Genomic DNA, 17589 nt, shown 5'->3' on the forward strand with positions numbered 1-17589 from the left:
GCTATAGGATTGAAAATTAATTTTAGCAAGTCAAAGTATGATTATACTATCGCCATAATCTTTTTGCTTCTGCTTATATTTATAAACCAAAATTTAAATTATCAATCTTAAATTTAGAGTTGTTTTTAAAGTTTTTTATCATAATTTATTTTTCAAACCTGACTTTTAGATCGCTAAGAACACGTATATATTTTTTATAAATTACTTTTGTTTGTAAATATACCGTTTTACTTTTTTCAAATAATTACCCCCTACGTGTTACTTAGGATAAAGGACATTGGATGGCATGGGTGTTTGTATGATTACACTAGTAGTTACCGGTGTTATTGAAAAATAGGGGACTGCACATGAACATCAAGCTTTCAGTGTAGGAAGTTCGACACCAATTAAGTTCAGAACCAACATTTGAAGATGCACCCGTGCCTGTTACTTCAATTAAAGTTCCCTAGAGAATTCCAATTCAGATAGCCATCAAGTTAGCCTTACATTTCTGTAAAAGCTGAACTGACCAAAAAATTACAGCTCGCAAAAATGATCTGGGCAGGCTATTCACATGCGGAATATCTGTAATGATCTAAGTAGTCTCTGTACAAGACTTTACGCAGTTCTGATGCGTAATCACCCTACTGAACGCCAGTGGGAGCATGCATGTTAAAGATGTAAGCAACTGGTGCTGATACTTGCATCCCTCTTGGATACCTTGGGGTATCCGAGAACCATCCAAGAGTTGCTTCATCAAACATAAATGATTCGCCCAGAAATAAGAAGCACTCTCTTGCCAATCTTTCCACCTACAGAAGAAGCCAAAACAAAATACATCTGGATGTTTACAGTAAATTCACACTTAAATTTGGACGCTTTCATTCCTAAGTTTCTAATAGGGTCATACATACCAGCCAAAAAATGAAGTCCAACTTGACAGTAGTTTTTAGTAAAATGATGTGTGAGGAGGGAATTTAAATTTGTAATGAAAAATTAAGAGCAACATACCTGTAACTGAACAAATTTTGTGTTATTCATGATCACAATGACCTGCAAATCTGACAATTTTTCTGACAAGGTCTTTATGGCAATATACTTGAAAAACTTCTGCAGAAGATCTTGCTCGCCTATTGACTCGTCGGAATCAAGATCAGCAAACCAAAAGACTCGTCTCAGTTTCGTCCATGGAACTGATAGTTTATGTTCACCTCCAATGAGTAGATGATAGGGATCAGTCAAATTTTGTAGAATCTTGAGGCCCTTGGTCACTGAATCAGACTCAACTGATTGAAAACCAGGTGTACAGGCAATAATCTTGGTGGGATCATAATAGTTACAAAGTTTACAAGAGAACTGTAAACTTTTATCATTCATAACAAGAATATACCCATCACCAGCAGCAGGCAGTAACCTTTTACAACACACTGACGTGGCTCTATCTTCCTGAGAGCAAAATCCAGAAGTGATAGATGAAGAAACAAGGGATCCAGAGTCATGTGAAAATGAACACGAGTTACCATTTCGACAACCCTGATCAAAATAAACAACACATCAGAAATATAAACAAACATAAATAAGAGTCCATGTACACATCAGGGTTCGAAAGTTATACCAACTCAAAAGTTACTGATTTCAAAGAAGTCAACATTGTACCTGTAATGTGAGGAAAAACTTGCATATTGGTCTTGGGGCAAGCGAAGAATGAGAAAAATGACATGTGTCACCTCGATTACATGATCCATTAAGAAAGAACACACACATCTCACTTTTAAACACAGGTTGAGCATAACCACAAACAAGTTCCCTATAAGTTACTACCTTGTCCTCTGCAGATTGTGTCTTCATCTGTGAAGAAAACAGGAACCATTTATTGTTGCATATATAAATTATAAATTATACATAATACATAATACATAATACATACATAAAACGTTTATCGCACCTCCTTGATAAGTTTCTTCAGTGTTTTAACAACAATACTGGCTCCAAAATCAGTTGGAGAAACATAAGGGGTTGCAGCACAACTACTATGTGAATCCAATTGAGAATTCTCAGCTTCTGATGGAAGTGGATTTGTATTCTCTAATTCCAGTACTTCATGGTGACGACACACGTGGTGGAATTCAAAAGGCTGAAGGTACATTGGAGGATTGATTTTCACCAGAAAACTAGGTCTAAATCGGTGAAGTGTTCCCATAATATCATCATCTGTTCAAAAGGAAGGGTTAGCAACACATATTTCATATAACGCTATAGTGTGCACGCGTACTATGTATGTTTTGCTTGAACACCACTGTTCAACAGTTTCCAAATCATATTGGAACTTTATACGGTACGAGAAGGTAAGCAACATATTTAAAAAATGTGAAACCCAAATATACCGTGAGGCTACCTACTGCTACAAGAGTACAATTAATTCACTTCAGAATTTTTGTTATAATGAGGTATAGGTACAGGACATACAAATTTCAGAGATGTAGTTAAGCGCTGTTGGCACGAGGTTATGAAATGCACACCACTCGGCTTCAGGTTTAGCAAGAAAACCATTAGATGCCTTTGGTTCTTGAGTGTTCACCACATTTATCAAACAGTCCAGAAAATACTTGTCCTGGAACATATGGAGACATAACTGATGTAATAAACATTTCTAACAGAAGATTAAAAAAAAGTAAATGTGCATTGAATATTATATATAATAATGTTTTATTAAGGCCCAATATGAATTATTTAACGGCTAAAAGAAGGAACACAATGTTAACATGGAAATTGACAAGCCTAAATCATAAATGTTGAATCAATTATTAATGCATAAGATATGTAGATATGCACAAGGAACATGATTATTACAGATATGATATACCTTAAACATTCGCTGCCAAAATTGAAATGCACAAAGATTTCCAACGAGCGTAGCTTCCTTCTTGCCAATTCGCAGGTCAATGCCCTCCTCAAAATAGTTGTTTCTGTATATCTTGCACTGTAAAACAAACAGTACAATATATAACTACAACAACATAACGATGCAAGATTAGTGATGACGCAACAAAAACACATACCAATTGTTGGTGACCAAAAGGTTGGATGATAGGCAGTGGTTGGATGTCCAACATAATGCTGATCAGAATTCCTTCATGCAGGGAGCCGATATCACCAAATTTAAGGGCAAGAACACAAGCATCAAATGAGAGTGGCAAACTATTGAGCAAACATCCATAAAAAGTTGGCTCATGGCACCCTCTAGGAGAGAGTGGCTTATTTAATGCACGAATTTGAACAAGAGATTCCAGTGCAGCTTCGATAACATCCAATTTTGGTGGGTCAAGAACTTTTTGCAGCAGCACTATCAGAAACAAATCCCTGATAGTTAAAACTTTAATTTAATGTAAAACAAAAATGATCAACTATTAAGAAACACGAAAAATAATGCTTCCTCCAAACCAAATATTTCATGTAATAAAGGTGTATATTGAAGAAAATAATTTTCAAGTACTCACTAATTTACATTGAAGTATTTTGGAGTAGTCACATGGCTATTGTTTTAGTAATTCTCAAAAATATTTTAAACATACTTGCATGGTATTATATTTTCTTTTTTGTTCTATAAATATATAGTAGAATTGAATCATGGCAAAATTGATGTAATTGCCTTATGTACAGTTCACCAGATTTGTTTTTGATTTATATCATATCATATTGTCATCGACGTCTCTAGAGTCTAAACTAAATGCACGATAACCTAGTTGAGATGTGAATCTCTAATTTAATAAAGGTCAAGAAGAAACAAAACAACAGAACCAAACCTTCCTACTTCCTAGAATTGGCTGCATAGACACTAGGATAGTTATAAGCTTCCATCCTTCTAGTTCACGGACTATTCAGTCGAAAACGGTGAGTGCATGATATGAATAAATATCATTGAAGTAAACTATTTTATCAATGGTAAGTTTCTGAATTGTATGACACATAATGACTTTCTACTAACTTAGCATTCCCTCCATTGACAAGTCCATATTGTTTTAGGATGCAAGCTATCAAACCCTGAAAACTTAAATCATTAATACATGCAAAAAAAATGTACATATGATATTACATTTGTCGTTGAAAAAACATGTGCATTGGTTCCGATGTCCTAGATGACAAGTAAAATGAGTGGGGCAGCCCTTATAAAGAAACAAAAGAAAAGCAATTGTAACTTCTCAAAATATAAATAGTGCTAATTGTACTCCAGCACAAAACATTAGAAAAACATAGGATATAAATCTATGCATATGTAACAAGGGTCAAACTTGTTAGAAGAAACACGAATAAAAAATATGCATAAAAAGAATTACCATGAGGATCATTAATAGCTCGGGACGCTGCACAACAAATCATGAGCACCTGTTCTCTCAAGGACAATCTTAAAATGGCAGGATACTCATGATCATTCAAACTGTTATAAAATGGTCCTGTTACCAAGCGATAAATTTGACCATCACATGTTCTCCCTGTCCTGCCTTTCCGCTGCTCAGCCTAGAAAGATTACAGATAGTTGTATAGTTGTTAGTTGCAACTTTCTAGCTTTAGGGTTGAACTGTAGTTATAAAGAAACGCATAGGTATAACTGTGAGTAATAACCTGAGATTTAGAAACCCATACAAGCTCAGCTGAGTCAGTTTTCCTTATTGGGTCCCAATAGACTTGCAGTGATCTACAGGAGTCAATGACATAAGCAACTCCTGGAATAGTAACAGATGATTCTGCAATGTTTGTTGCCAGTATAACCTGTAACAAAATACACAAGAAATGCTAGTTTAAATCACAAGCAACTTTTTGCCTGAGTTCAATCACAACCAATTAGGACGAAATTTATTCAAACTTTCAACCATGTAAATTTTGAATGCTAAATACTCAATCAATAGTACATTATTTAAGTGCAAATTATATGATTATCAGGGTCATTTAGTACTCCAGGTCTCTGGATCTGTTGCCGTAGGAGGATGCAGCAGACAGAGCCCCAGAAGCCAGGGACTGGATCCTGTGTTCATAACTATTCTGGAAAAAAACAATGAATTTGCATAGGAATGTTGGAAAGAGAAAAAATATTAGAACTGAAATCAGATTTCTCCAGATGCTGGCAAACCTGGATTTTCTGTTTATCATGAAGACGCAGAGCAAGGTCTGTGCATACATTAATATATGCAGAATGCAATTCTACAGGTAACCAGGAATGTGTAACGTTGTTAAATAGATTTATGATTTATGCTGAAACTATTGCAGGCTAGCAGACATGTACTTGCAAGTAGAAAACAAGGATAGTTTCCCTCCAGTTTTTAATGTTTCAAGTTGTTGACTTTAGGATACATTTTTGATCATGCCTTATTAAAATGGGTGACTTTTTCATGGAAAAAGCCAAACGATATATTTACAAACAAAAAAAAATTTGAATAAAACTTTTATACGTATTTTTAATGATCTAAAAGCCAATGCTGGAAAATAACCTTTGATGGAAAAAAAAACCAAAATCAACTCCAAATATTAGGTTGGAAATTCAAATTTTGGCTTATAAGCATAAGCATAAGCAAAAAGATGAGAGTGAACGAAATTACTCACACTTATCATTTATTTTGTTGTGATGTTTTTTATCATTATAAGTATTTTAAGTATGACTTATATTTGTGTATATTTTCAGACTTTTGATGAGCGTTCAAACGTATATAAAAAATCAAAGGCGTCAAACATTAAAAACCAGAGGAAGTACTTCCTCCATCCCATAATTCTTGTCCTTCTAGGTTGTTTAGCATATAATAAGATTTGAGAAGAAAAGAATATAGTACCCCTTATTATATATTGTATGGTTAGGGGTATAATAGTAATAAATTTGAATGAGAGGTGATTGATGTGATAAGTAGTACTCTTGGATGAGAAGTATATTGGGGCAAAATTTGATTTCTAGAAAGACAAGTATTTTGGGATGGAGGTATTAATAAACATGAGACAATGGTAATTCCATGTACTGTCTGTATAATGTTTATCATTATGTCTGTCACTGGTATGGAGAAAATCTTAACAACTCAGAAACACTTGACTAAAGCACAAAGCTTAGTTACAATGCGGAAAATTGTACCTTGCGACAAGACTTTGAGACCTTCATAGTTTGAAGAGCTTCATCAGTGTCAATGCTGCGATGGAGAATGTGTACTTTGAACATTGAACTAGCAGACAGCAGACGAATCCATTGTTGCTCCAAAGCATAGTATGTAGGAAGAAACACCAAAATACTCTTCTCGATGTCTGGCTCATTTTGGTGTATATGCAACAATAACTTGTGAATAAGTTCATACACATCAGGTTTTAGACCAGCATCAGCGGTAATGTCCGGTCCAGAGCAGTACTTCATTGCTAGTGATTCAGAATCCATCTTCAGAATGTCAACAATCTGTGCAGCATTACATAGCATTATGTAATAAGCATATGAACAACAACAAACAGGGACAAACAAAGGAAAACGATAATTAAGTTGGCCTAAATAAGGAACCAATAATAGTATTGTTAAAAGTTCAAATCATAATTTTAAGTTGTTATAGTTAAGAAATACAGATGTAGGAAATAGACTATCATGATTGTTCAATGATGGACTAGTAAAATTCATGGCAAAAAAAGAGACCAGTAGCAAAATACAGGAATAAACTGCAGTATGTGTGGTAAATTGCTAATCACATACTGTGAAGGCAATAAGGTATAGTATGCAACTTGAACTAGAAACTGAAAAAAAAATCCTATTGAAGTTTAGTGGTATTTCATAACAGTAAACATGGATAGCTGACTTCCTAAAGTCAGGTGTAACATTTACCTGCTCAAGGTAGAGAACTTTTCTCTGGAAAATGTTACTGCGTGGACTACTAGGAATGGCAATCACCTCAACCCTTTCACCCCTTCCGATATCTCTGAAGTATTCCTTATATCTTGTGATGTCAGCAGTGGCAGACATCAAAATCAACCTATGTCAAGAGTGGCATGGCGTATGGCTTATCAATCAGCAGGGAGTCTAGCTTTACTGATGTGAGAGCATTAATGCATGTAACTGCAGCACTTACCTTAAATCATTCTTTTTCATCATAAACTGCTTGACGCAGGCAAGAACAAGGTCAGATTCCACTGACCTTTCATGTATTTCATCGAGAATAATAACCTTATAGTTTAATGCAGAAATGCCCTTGTCACGCATTTGCTCCAACACAACACCAGCCGTTTTGAAAACAATTCTTGAGCTGATTCATGCACCAAGTAGGTTTGAAAATTGAAAGTCAATCAATAAGTGGGTAAGAAAGAAGGTTTGAAAACTGCAAGTAAATCAATAAGTGGGTGAGAACATAGCATGAAACTCTGAGAGAGAGTGTAGCCCTGTTTTACATGATGGATCCACAGTGGCAGTGCGGATATAAATGGGCGACATAGACTGGCTGACCAGAATGGAGCAAGTTTGCTTGGGTGCCTTCTCTATATACTAAAACTCTCACATAAAAAACCATATACTACAAGAACTCAATCCTTCATAATGCGCAATATCCTTTGCTAATGCATAACAGTGTTAATTGAGATCAGCAGTAATAGTAGAAAACTGTAATGATACATCCACCTGACCAATATGAGACAGAGGAATTACCTTGTAGAATTGAGATTAGACATATTTGAGTGTCCTATGTGATACCCAACCTCTTCTCCAACCAGACACTTGCGAGATTCAGCTATCATTTGAGCAATGGCTACTACTGCAAACCTCCTTGGTTGCGTGCATAGAATGGGTTCCATATTTTCTTCTAGGAGGAACTGGGGAACCATAGAGCTCTTTCCTACAAGAAATCAACAAATTTAACCCGTTAGTAGGTCCAGATTAGGCAGACATTTTACGTCCTAGAGAATGATACACGCATTGTTAGTTTTCTTACCAATCATTAATTCAACAAGCTGAATTTGCAACAACAAAACAGAGAAAATGAATGCCATGTGACATAACTGTAGGGCGGAAATGCACTGAATTTATAATAACAATGCAACACTCACATCAGTAAAGTTAGACTACCCAAAGCAGAAGATAATAAATCCACATTGTTGTCAGAAGGAACAGAAATAACAAATAAGAAAAATAATACCCTGCCCACCATCATCTTACTTTTCAATTTTGTTTTTAAGAACCAATCTCTTATTACTAAATCATTATCTTATCATGTTCCTGTTTGAAGAACTAATCTCTTATTACTAAGAAAAACCTGGTAAAGATGCAAAAACATATTTACGTTGAAAAACGCTAAACTCTTCCCGAATTCAATCAAAAGCTGAAATCCGCTAAAACCCTTTCAACATTGGTAGAAATTTCAATCAAAACCCCTCAATGCCATCCACTGTAGACCGGAGAACACCATAGTTAGTAGAAAAAACGTAACAGAACGAAGCAAGCACCCAACTTTCCCTCAGGAAAAAAAAAAAGAGACAATCTGCCACAAAATGCAATCAAACGCCAAAACCTCCCACGCAAAACCCCCCACGCCACCACCGACCAACCCAACCCAACCCCACGGGAGCCAATCGCACGAGCGAACGTGAACACACAGAGACAGGGAGGGAGGGAGGGAGAGCAGTGCGGTTACCGCATCCGGTGTCCCCCAAGATCAACGTGACGCGATTCACCTTCACCTTCTCGACGATCTTCCGGCGGAGCGCCTCGACGGCGAGCGGCGGCCGCGCCTCCTCCACCACCACCACCCCCACCCCCTGCTCCTCGCCCTCCTCCGCCATGCTCCCGTCCCGTCCGGCGGCGGCTTCCTTCTCCTCCAAGCTTTGCCTCCTCGCGCCCCTTTTCCGTTCCGCAACAGGCGGAAGAAGTGCTTTCCTTCCCTTTTTTGAAGGGGAGCTAGTACTAGCGCACTACTCCTAGCTATGCGCCTATGCGCCTATGCGCCTATGCGCTAGAAGGCATGGACCCGATCCATGGACATGGGGCCCACCACGGGAGCACGGGGTTCCGCCGCGGTGCACCAACGCCGGGTCCACGGATCCCTCGGCCTCTCTTCGCTCTGGCACGGGGTTAGTGGGTCACGCAGGTCAGTCAACCACGAGTGACTTGGTTGACGGTCTCGCGTGACGCTGACTGGTGGGGCCACATGGTCAACATGAGTTGACTTATGGACCCACCTGTGCACATTGGTTGGTCCACGTAGGCCACGCAACTGGGAACGTGGGCCCGTGATCGTCGGTACCATGCGCGCATAATCCTCGTAGCACAATCTGTTACGAGTACTAATTCGAAAGATTTATCTTTTATTAAAGATTTATTATTATTATGTCCTTTTTAGTTATCAAAAAAATCTCTCTTCCTTTTTTGGAAAATAGAGTTAGATTATCCTTAAAGGTTTTTTATTATCTCCTTTTTACTTATCATAAAAATATATCATCATTTTTGGAAAATGGAGTTACTACTTTTTACAGATTTATTTCCTTTCCACGGAGGAGTTTGATTCGCGAATCGTGAAGGAAATAGAGAAAGATTAACAAGTCCACATCTTATTAATTATGCTTCTTGTGGGCCCAATATTTTATCATGAGCCTCCTATGGGCCCAGTGTTTCTCAGCCCGCAGCAGTTTGCGAGAGTGGTAACCAAACTTGACAGGATCACACGGCATAAAGCTGAAACCAATTACTACGAACGACAAAAACGTTTCGCCCAAATCAGATTTGGGCGTAAGAAAGCTTGCCATGCAGACAAAGCTGGCGGACAGCACGTTTAACGGTATATTCGTAAACATTAAATAATTTATTAATTGAACTTTTATATACTTATTTTTAGTTATCTAAAAGTCAAGGCTAAAAGCTAGAAAATAAAGTATGGTAAAAACTCCCCAAAATCAACTAATTTAAGGTTAAAATTTTAAATTTTGCATTAAGTATAAACAGAAACGAGAAACGAAAAGATAAAGTACTCCTAAACAGTCATGAACATCAACAGCTTTACCTGGCTCTCTGATAGAACAGATTATGCAACCACAATAATATTCAATAGTCGAGGGTCCAGACATCAAACAAATTGTTTTGAGACAAGCAACAGCATGCCTCTTCACATAACTTCTGGACCCATGAAGCATTTTTCAGCGGTACCACAAAATGATAAAACAATGCTAACCCCACCAGTCCATTCTTCACCGTCCTAAGCAATCTATGTGACACAACCACAAGGCCTTAAAAAAGCGGCATCCCCACATGGTGACCTTCCCTCTCACCCACGTCCGCGGCCTCCACCTGCCAATGCAATGGTTATCTCCTCGGAACGAAATGCAAAATACTCGGTAGCATAGTCTAAATTCAAGCAAGAAGCATACCTTTGTTGCCGCCTTTACCTCCAATTCCTCCCCTTCCACGACCACCACCACCTTTGCTGCCACCATCATCCTGGCCGCGCCCAATGCCTCTGCCTCCAGGTTTAGCACCTATATCACCTCTTCCTCTTCCACGGCCAACACCTGGTGGCCTCCTATCTGCATTTACAAGAGCATAGGCCATTCAGGATTCCACATAACTTTAAAAGATGTCCAAAAAGGTGAAACTTTCCAGCAATCAGAAATTCGGAATAACCATAATATACCGCATACAAGAAAACAGGGAACACTATTCATGAATCATATCAACAACATTGTAGATGTAGGATACTCCACTAAATCAAATCAACGTGCATTTACAGTTTGATTTGATACTATTTTTACCGTAAGGTGTAATCATATATGTATTCATTGCTTGTTTTGAAAATGTAGTTTACATTATGGTCATTAAAATCAAAAAGCAGACGAAGTATAGAACCAGTCTCATTACTATTTGCACACATAAAAGCATTTGCACTGCCACATACAAAATGTCTCCAGCAGACCTTATCAGCTACATACATTCATATAATGTAGTTCTACAGCTCTACTACTAAAACTTATGAACTACGACAAAAGTCCTATCTTGGAAACTGAAAAGGTCAAATTTATCTCCAATAACGAACTGCAGTAAGGTGAAGTTTGTGAAGCGCAAGCAACTAATAAGCAAAATTAATGATTAAATGTTTCATCAACTTCATTGAAAATATGAAAACATCTAAACCAAGGTACAACAGCTGGAACCGTTGGGTGCATACCTGATCTGCTCTTTGAAGTTTCTTCCTGGACCTTGTCAATCACCTGTCATAAGAAAATAAACGCATGCAATCAGGATTGGTAAGCACAGATAAAGATGATAATGCTTGTGCATCGTCATCATGAAGGTAACAAAACAGAACACATGCCAGAATTACATGGAAGGACAGAAATAACCTATCAAAATGTGTTAACATTGCCAAACAAAATAAATGAAACAGAAATGTAATGTTAGGTATCCAGAACATCCCATAGCTATTTGGCCTCCAAAAATAAGAACAGAACAGTAAAATAACAAAACAAAGAACATGAGAGATATCTAGCAAGAGATGAACCAATGGCCTGTTTTGCTTGAGGAATGAGTGAATGAACCATATGATCCTAAATCAGGATTGTTTGATTGGGAAGTTATAGATTGTCCATTCCATCATCTCATCAAAAATGAAGAAACTGACTAAAATCGTGAGGTCGCATGATGGACCAACTCGTCGTAGGATTGTTTGATTACTTATCAAACCAAACAACCCATTATACCGCATGAGGAAACGGTAATCTAAATCTCAGGATCCTCAATAATGCTTTTGTCTTTAATTGGACTAACAAATATGCAGCCTAAGGTTAAGGATAAGGATAAAAACGCTGCCTAATTCCAATAGATCGGGTAAAAGTAGAAAGTCTACCTCTACCATTTCAATTAGGGATTGAAAGGCCGGTTAAATTCAGAATTGATAACAAGTGTGGGCATATCTTGGCTCAATTCATTCCGATCTGTGCTTTGCTTCTATATTTCTGAATTTAAACTACTAGTGAGATATTTACATACATATCATGTAGCCTAGGAGAAATGTATACTCAGGCCTAGTGGCCTACTATCCAGGTCATGGCTATGTGATATTTACTTCTCCACAATATGAATTATTCTCAATGTTCTTTGGCTGTAAAAAAGTAGCTTTACCTACAACAGAGTTCCATATAATTATTGTCATAATTCAGAAAGAAACTTGTTTGATGTCACATATCACAATCATTTGAAACCAAGAAATTTTATTAGCCCCACATTCAGATCATTTTAAAACACCAGAAGGCAGATATAAGTTAAATGGCATATGAATGTACTGTGAGAGATTAGTCAAATGTAACAACAGACATACTGGTAGCCAAGATCTAAAAGGGAAACAACATAGTGATTTTGCTAGCAATCATGGTACGACAAATGCTAACAGAAACAAAAGATTGATGATGCAGATGGAGAAACAGCATACAATTATACATGTCTAAACAACGAACCAGAAAACTACAAGCACATATGTAAACACGATTCAACGTGTTCAAGACTCATACCTCATCAGGAACCCGAAGATACTTGATGGTGTTCCCACGGATGTAACACTCTGGCATCCTCCAAAACTTATCGCCATCCTGCAATCACAGCCATAACAATGAGGAAGCGGCATTTGCAAACTAAACGGTCAAGTCAGTCGGAATCAAATGACCCACTAAAATTGACACAATCCGAAATATAAGTTCCACTTTCTCCCCCATCAAGTTACAAAAATATGAAGTCTACGTTCTCCATTTGCAATTCCCTATTTCCGCGAAATCCAAACTATGTCATTAATCTTATCGCCCACTAAAATCCACCAGCAAAGCGAGTCGGGGACGCGAGATTTCACCTTTGATGTGCAAATAACCTCCCGGAGGTGGATGTTCATCCACGTGTCGCAGTTCACCAAGTGCCCGTTATACGTCTCGCCGTTCTTGAGCTCCACGAGCTACAGAAAACCACAGAGAGAAAGTCCCGAAACCCTAGCCGATTAGAAACCAAACCAGACAACCACACGCAAGCCCCAGGAGAAGCAGGAGGCGGGATCTTACCATGGGATGCCCCTGGGCGGTCTTGAGGAGCGAGAGAGGAAGCTGCGCGACAACAACAACACAGACACAGAATCAGACACCATCGTCGAGATTCGAGAGGGCACGTTAGATCGAGAAAAAAGAGCGGAGCGAGGGGCGAACCATCTTGCGTGCGCTAGATCCGGGGGAAACCCGGAACGCTGGATCGGCGGAGGGGCTCCGGTGGGGCGGGCCGGCCTGGATCGTCGCCGGCGCGGGGAGGAAGTCGGCGGCGGTGGCGGGGGCAAAACCCTAGTCGTCGTCGCCGCCGCGGGCTCGTTGGGTGGGAGAGGTGGGGGGCAGGGGAAGAGCTCGCGAGCCCTAGCACGAGCGGCCGAAGAAAAAGGGTTGGGGCCCGGAGCGTAACGGGTTGTAATACACTTGTCCTAATAAAAAATCAAGTTATACACCGCCTATACGATTCTTTTTATATTACATCCAGTAGATTATACTCTTTAATTCAAATCTTTTGAACAAATATATAAAATTATAAGTCATTCTTAACTTTCCTTTTATAATAAATCAAATCGTGACAAAATAATTAGTAATTATATATTTTTTTAATAAGATAAATAGTCAACATGGTAAAATATAAAAACTGAAAGGAGTACACCGCATATACTATAAATTTCCTGCATTAACCAAACGAGTTGAAAATCATTTTTAGATGGTGAATATTCAAGAGATACTCATATGTACTCTATCGGAATCACGATCGTTCGGTGTACAATTTATTAGTGATAAAAAAGTAATTTATAGATAGAATTTTTATTATGTCCTCGTAGCGATCTAAAAGATGTGAAAAACTACAATTAATGCACCCCAAATCAAGTCTGAAATTAAAATTTAAAATTTTGCAGCAGTACAGGCGTATGACAAATGATGTGATAGTTTTGAAACCTTGATAATTAATTTTACATTATAATAAATTTATAAAACCAAATGAGTTCACGATGTTATGATATTGTATTTTAAGGCAACTATATGTGTACATTTAGGGCATATTCGTTTTGAAGAAAAACAAATGATAGAATTACTAAGGATTTGACTCGTTTAAAATTTTAAGTAGAGAAATTGATATTTTTCAAATTTTCAATTCTATGTTGCGGGTCATTTCAAATTTATCCGAAAATAAGAATTTTTAAAATTTATTTGAAAATATCAATTTTCAATTATGCTGTCTTAATTTCAAATTTTATTGGAAAATACCGATTTTCAATTTTATGTTTCGGGTCATTTGGCATGCAGTGCCATAGAAAGAACGTAAGCAAAATAAGTTAATGGAGTTGGGCCGCGTTCACCACCCCCATAAGTTAACTTATCCCCTCTCTTTTTCCGCACGCACGCTTTCCAAACTATTATGCGATGTATTTTTTGCAAAAATTTTCTATAGAAAAGTTGTTTTAAAAAATCATATTAATCTATTTTATATTTTTTAATAATTAATAATTAATTAATCATGTACTAATCTATTACTATGTTTTCCGTGCCGAGCATAAGTTAACTTGCTGCCAAGAGCCGAACACAACCTTGGATGGAAAACTTAACCACATTAACACGTAAGGAAGAAAAAATTAAGTGAATGGCATAGAGAAAAGTTCGATTTTTTGCATGGCAGGTATAATTTTAGTGGCATATAGGGAATTACAATATAGGGGGAATTCGTATGGCTAACATTTGGCTATGCAAATAGTGAAAAATGTTACACTGTAGTTACATTTTTTAAGCATGTGATTCAGAGAAGGTAAGAACCCATATAAAGAAAGTAATGACGCCAAGTTAACTACAACTGTTTTAACATTTGATGATAGGACTTAGTTACAAGATTAAAAAAACAACAGTACTACTCTCAGTTATGATCTTTTTTTTTGTAAAAACATTTTTTTCAAGATCCCTTTTTGTACAGTGTGGTCCTATCTTTGAAGACTTTCCCTATCCTCTCTTAAGAAAAGAACCAATCATGTCCCCTTTTCTTCGTGCAAAAAGTTCCTAGGTACATTGACTACACAGAAGATGAAAAATGACAGCCCAACCACAGTTTGGTGACATTGCCAAATGGCTATTTTTTCCTAACTACACATAACATGTGTTGCTAGCTAGCTAAAGACCACTTCCATTATCAACCCCCCTTTGAATTGATCCAATATTCATTACGAGTCATTTTCACCAAAGATGCTATCCTTTTATTTTTGGGACCAAAATAGTTTTTTTTCAAAGTAACAGTGATTAAAGTTTGGCCACCACATACAACGTATGTGATATTAGTGACTGATCTGACCCAAAATAAAATGAAATGAAAAGGAAATATGAAATGACAGCTCAACTCAACGGACACCGATGTTTCTTTTCTAACAAGCTAGCTTGCATGCATGAATCGACCTTGCAAGCTCATAGCTAGTTCTAAATTCTTTTCCACAACCTAATCAAAGAAAATCAATACTTTCACTTGAAATTAATTGTTTGACCCCTATATACGTGTTTTTAGTGATCTAAAAGATAAAACTAGAAAATTAACTACACTAAAAAAACCTCAAAATCAACTCCAAATTTAAGATTAAAAATTCAAATTTTAGCATACAAGCATAAGCAAAAGCGAAAAGATGGGGTGACAGAAACTATACTCAGAGCTAAAAAAACTATCAAACATCTCTGCAAATCTTTATTGGAATACTCAAAAACAAAAATCATGGACAGAAAAAAAAACTCATGCAAACACCAGTTAATATGCAGACATACATACACAATTAAAAAGCAAATAATCTTGATTACTTTCACCCAAAGCAGCAAGAAAGACACCATCCATTAAGACCATTACACACCTAATTAACCAAGCATGAGGCAGGCAGGCACTTGCAAGGACACTGAGATCTTGATAGCTATAGCCTAGCCTAGCTTAGCTTAGCTTGATCAAGGACAGGACGCTGCAGTAATTCTTGCTGCAAATTACACATGGTAGCTAGGCATTGGATTGATTAGCTTAACCAAATGGCAAATCGATCACTGAGACGAGACGAGACATATCATGAGATTATCCCCTGCACTGGGTGATGGCGGAGCAGCCGCGGGAGTAGGGGTTGGCCTCGCCGCCGGGCTGGCAGTTGTAGTAGGAGGCGCCGCGCTGCGAGCACGGCACGCTGTCCCGCCGGAGCGCGTCGTAGCCGATGTACCCGGACCCGCCCTGCAGCACCCGCCGCTTCCCGCCGCCGCCGGCCGCCGCCGCCAGGAGCTCCTCCTCCCCCTCGCCGTCGACGCCGAAGTGCTCCATGCACTCCCCCACCGTCCCCCTGCACGTCCTCCCGCCCCGCCTCATCACCACGGCCGCGCCCAGCCCGGCCACCACGGCGTCCGCCGCCGCGCCGCCCTCCACCGCCACGGGCGACGTCAGCGCCGTCGCCGCCGCGGCGAGCAAGAACACGAGCGCCGCCACCCTCGCCATGTCCGTCGAACACCTGTGATCTCGGAGCGAGCGAGCAATTCAAGAAAGGTGGGGATCGACGGTGTGAGGCGAGGTGGGGGTTATATGGAGGTGGTGGCCATGGCGGGAGAGGAGAGGAGGACGGGGTCGGGGCAGTAGGTGAGGCGATGGCGCGTCGGCGTCGTCGTCGGTGTGGCGCTGTGGCGGAACAGCGACCGTTGGTTGGTCTGGATGAACAAGAGGAAGATGGAGGATCTCTCCTGCGGACGTATGCAAGATATGTACGCGAATCATTTGGTCAGCATTATTCTTCACTCATTGGAGGACTATGACATCACAAGGTGAGGCTTCTTTTTTTTATTTCCAAAAAAAATATATTGCTACCGCAAATTGTTTAACACATATAACCCCTATAAAAATACACATGTATACTCTGTCTATATAAGCTATTCGAAAATTGGATTGACATACCACAAGACAAGGTTAATTTCCGCGCTAACTTCTACTACCTCCATTTCATAATGCAAGATGTTTGATTTTTTTTAACGTTTGACCATTCGTTTTATTCAAAAATTTAATACAAATATAAAAAATTATAAGTCGTGCTTAAAGTTCTTTTGATAATAAATTAAGTCACAAGCAAAATAATTTCTATAATTTTTTAAATAAGACAAATCGCCAAACATTGCAATAAAAAATCAAATATCTTACATTATAAAACGGAGGGAGTACTGTATTAAGCAAGACCTTTTAGTAATTTTTAAATTCAATAAATACTAATAAATCTATACATATATATAGTTATATAAAATATATACATCGATCGTATAGCCAAAATATCTGGAGGGGTACCTTTTACGAATGAAAATCGGTAATGATAAGGCAACATTTTAAAAGACAAAATAGATGTTGTAATATAGGAATATAGATACCCGCACTTGACCAAAAATCGAATAACGGTGTAGCCGCATATGTGCACGTAAGCAACTCAGCCAACTCTTTTCCTCGTATTAGGATTGCTTTTTTTTGCACTAGATTATCTCTCAGTTTTTGTATGCTATTTCCTGAACTAGTAAACTGTATTTCTTTTAAAAAAAAGTTCTATCTATAAGTTCATCATCTCATTTTTTTAAGTAGATTTTTAATTTCCTAGT

General features: G+C 38.2%; 3 protein-coding genes across 3 annotated transcripts; all 3 read right to left on the reverse strand.

Annotated features, from left to right (window-relative positions):
* Positions 1–380: 380 nt before the first annotated feature.
* On the reverse strand, positions 381–8840 carry LOC102716365 (zinc finger CCCH domain-containing protein 4). The gene is made up of 14 exons (XM_015832794.2): positions 8610–8840; positions 7628–7814; positions 7059–7232; positions 6815–6962; positions 6089–6400; positions 4600–4746; positions 4314–4494; positions 3039–3322; positions 2843–2959; positions 2446–2590; positions 1925–2190; positions 1636–1827; positions 991–1512; positions 381–791 (listed from the first exon to the last, which is right to left on the reverse strand). Exons 1-14 carry the CDS (start codon positions 8755–8757, stop codon positions 624–626), a joined length of 2991 nt encoding a protein of 996 aa, XP_015688280.2. The 5' UTR covers positions 8758–8840; the 3' UTR covers positions 381–623.
* Positions 8841–9948: 1108 nt separating this feature from the next.
* Positions 9949–13345, reverse strand: LOC102716642 (probable U6 snRNA-associated Sm-like protein LSm4). The gene is made up of 7 exons (XM_015837822.2): positions 13144–13345; positions 13003–13044; positions 12801–12899; positions 12469–12546; positions 11130–11172; positions 10336–10491; positions 9949–10255 (listed from the first exon to the last, which is right to left on the reverse strand). The coding sequence occupies exons 1-7, from the start codon at positions 13144–13146 to the stop codon at positions 10233–10235; spliced, it is 444 nt and encodes a 147-aa protein (XP_015693308.1). The 5' UTR covers positions 13147–13345; the 3' UTR covers positions 9949–10232.
* A 2312-nt stretch (positions 13346–15657) lies between these two features.
* LOC121055813 (rapid alkalinization factor-like) lies at positions 15658–16651 on the reverse strand. Its single transcript, XM_040529123.1, has one exon. It carries the CDS (start codon positions 16454–16456, stop codon positions 16049–16051), a length of 408 nt encoding a protein of 135 aa, XP_040385057.1. The 5' UTR covers positions 16457–16651; the 3' UTR covers positions 15658–16048.
* Between the last annotated feature and the right edge of the window lie 938 nt (positions 16652–17589).

The sequence above is a fragment of the Oryza brachyantha genome, chromosome 1, assembly GCF_000231095.2.
Source record: "Oryza brachyantha chromosome 1, ObraRS2, whole genome shotgun sequence".
Taxonomy (NCBI): Eukaryota; Viridiplantae; Streptophyta; class Magnoliopsida; order Poales; family Poaceae; genus Oryza; species Oryza brachyantha.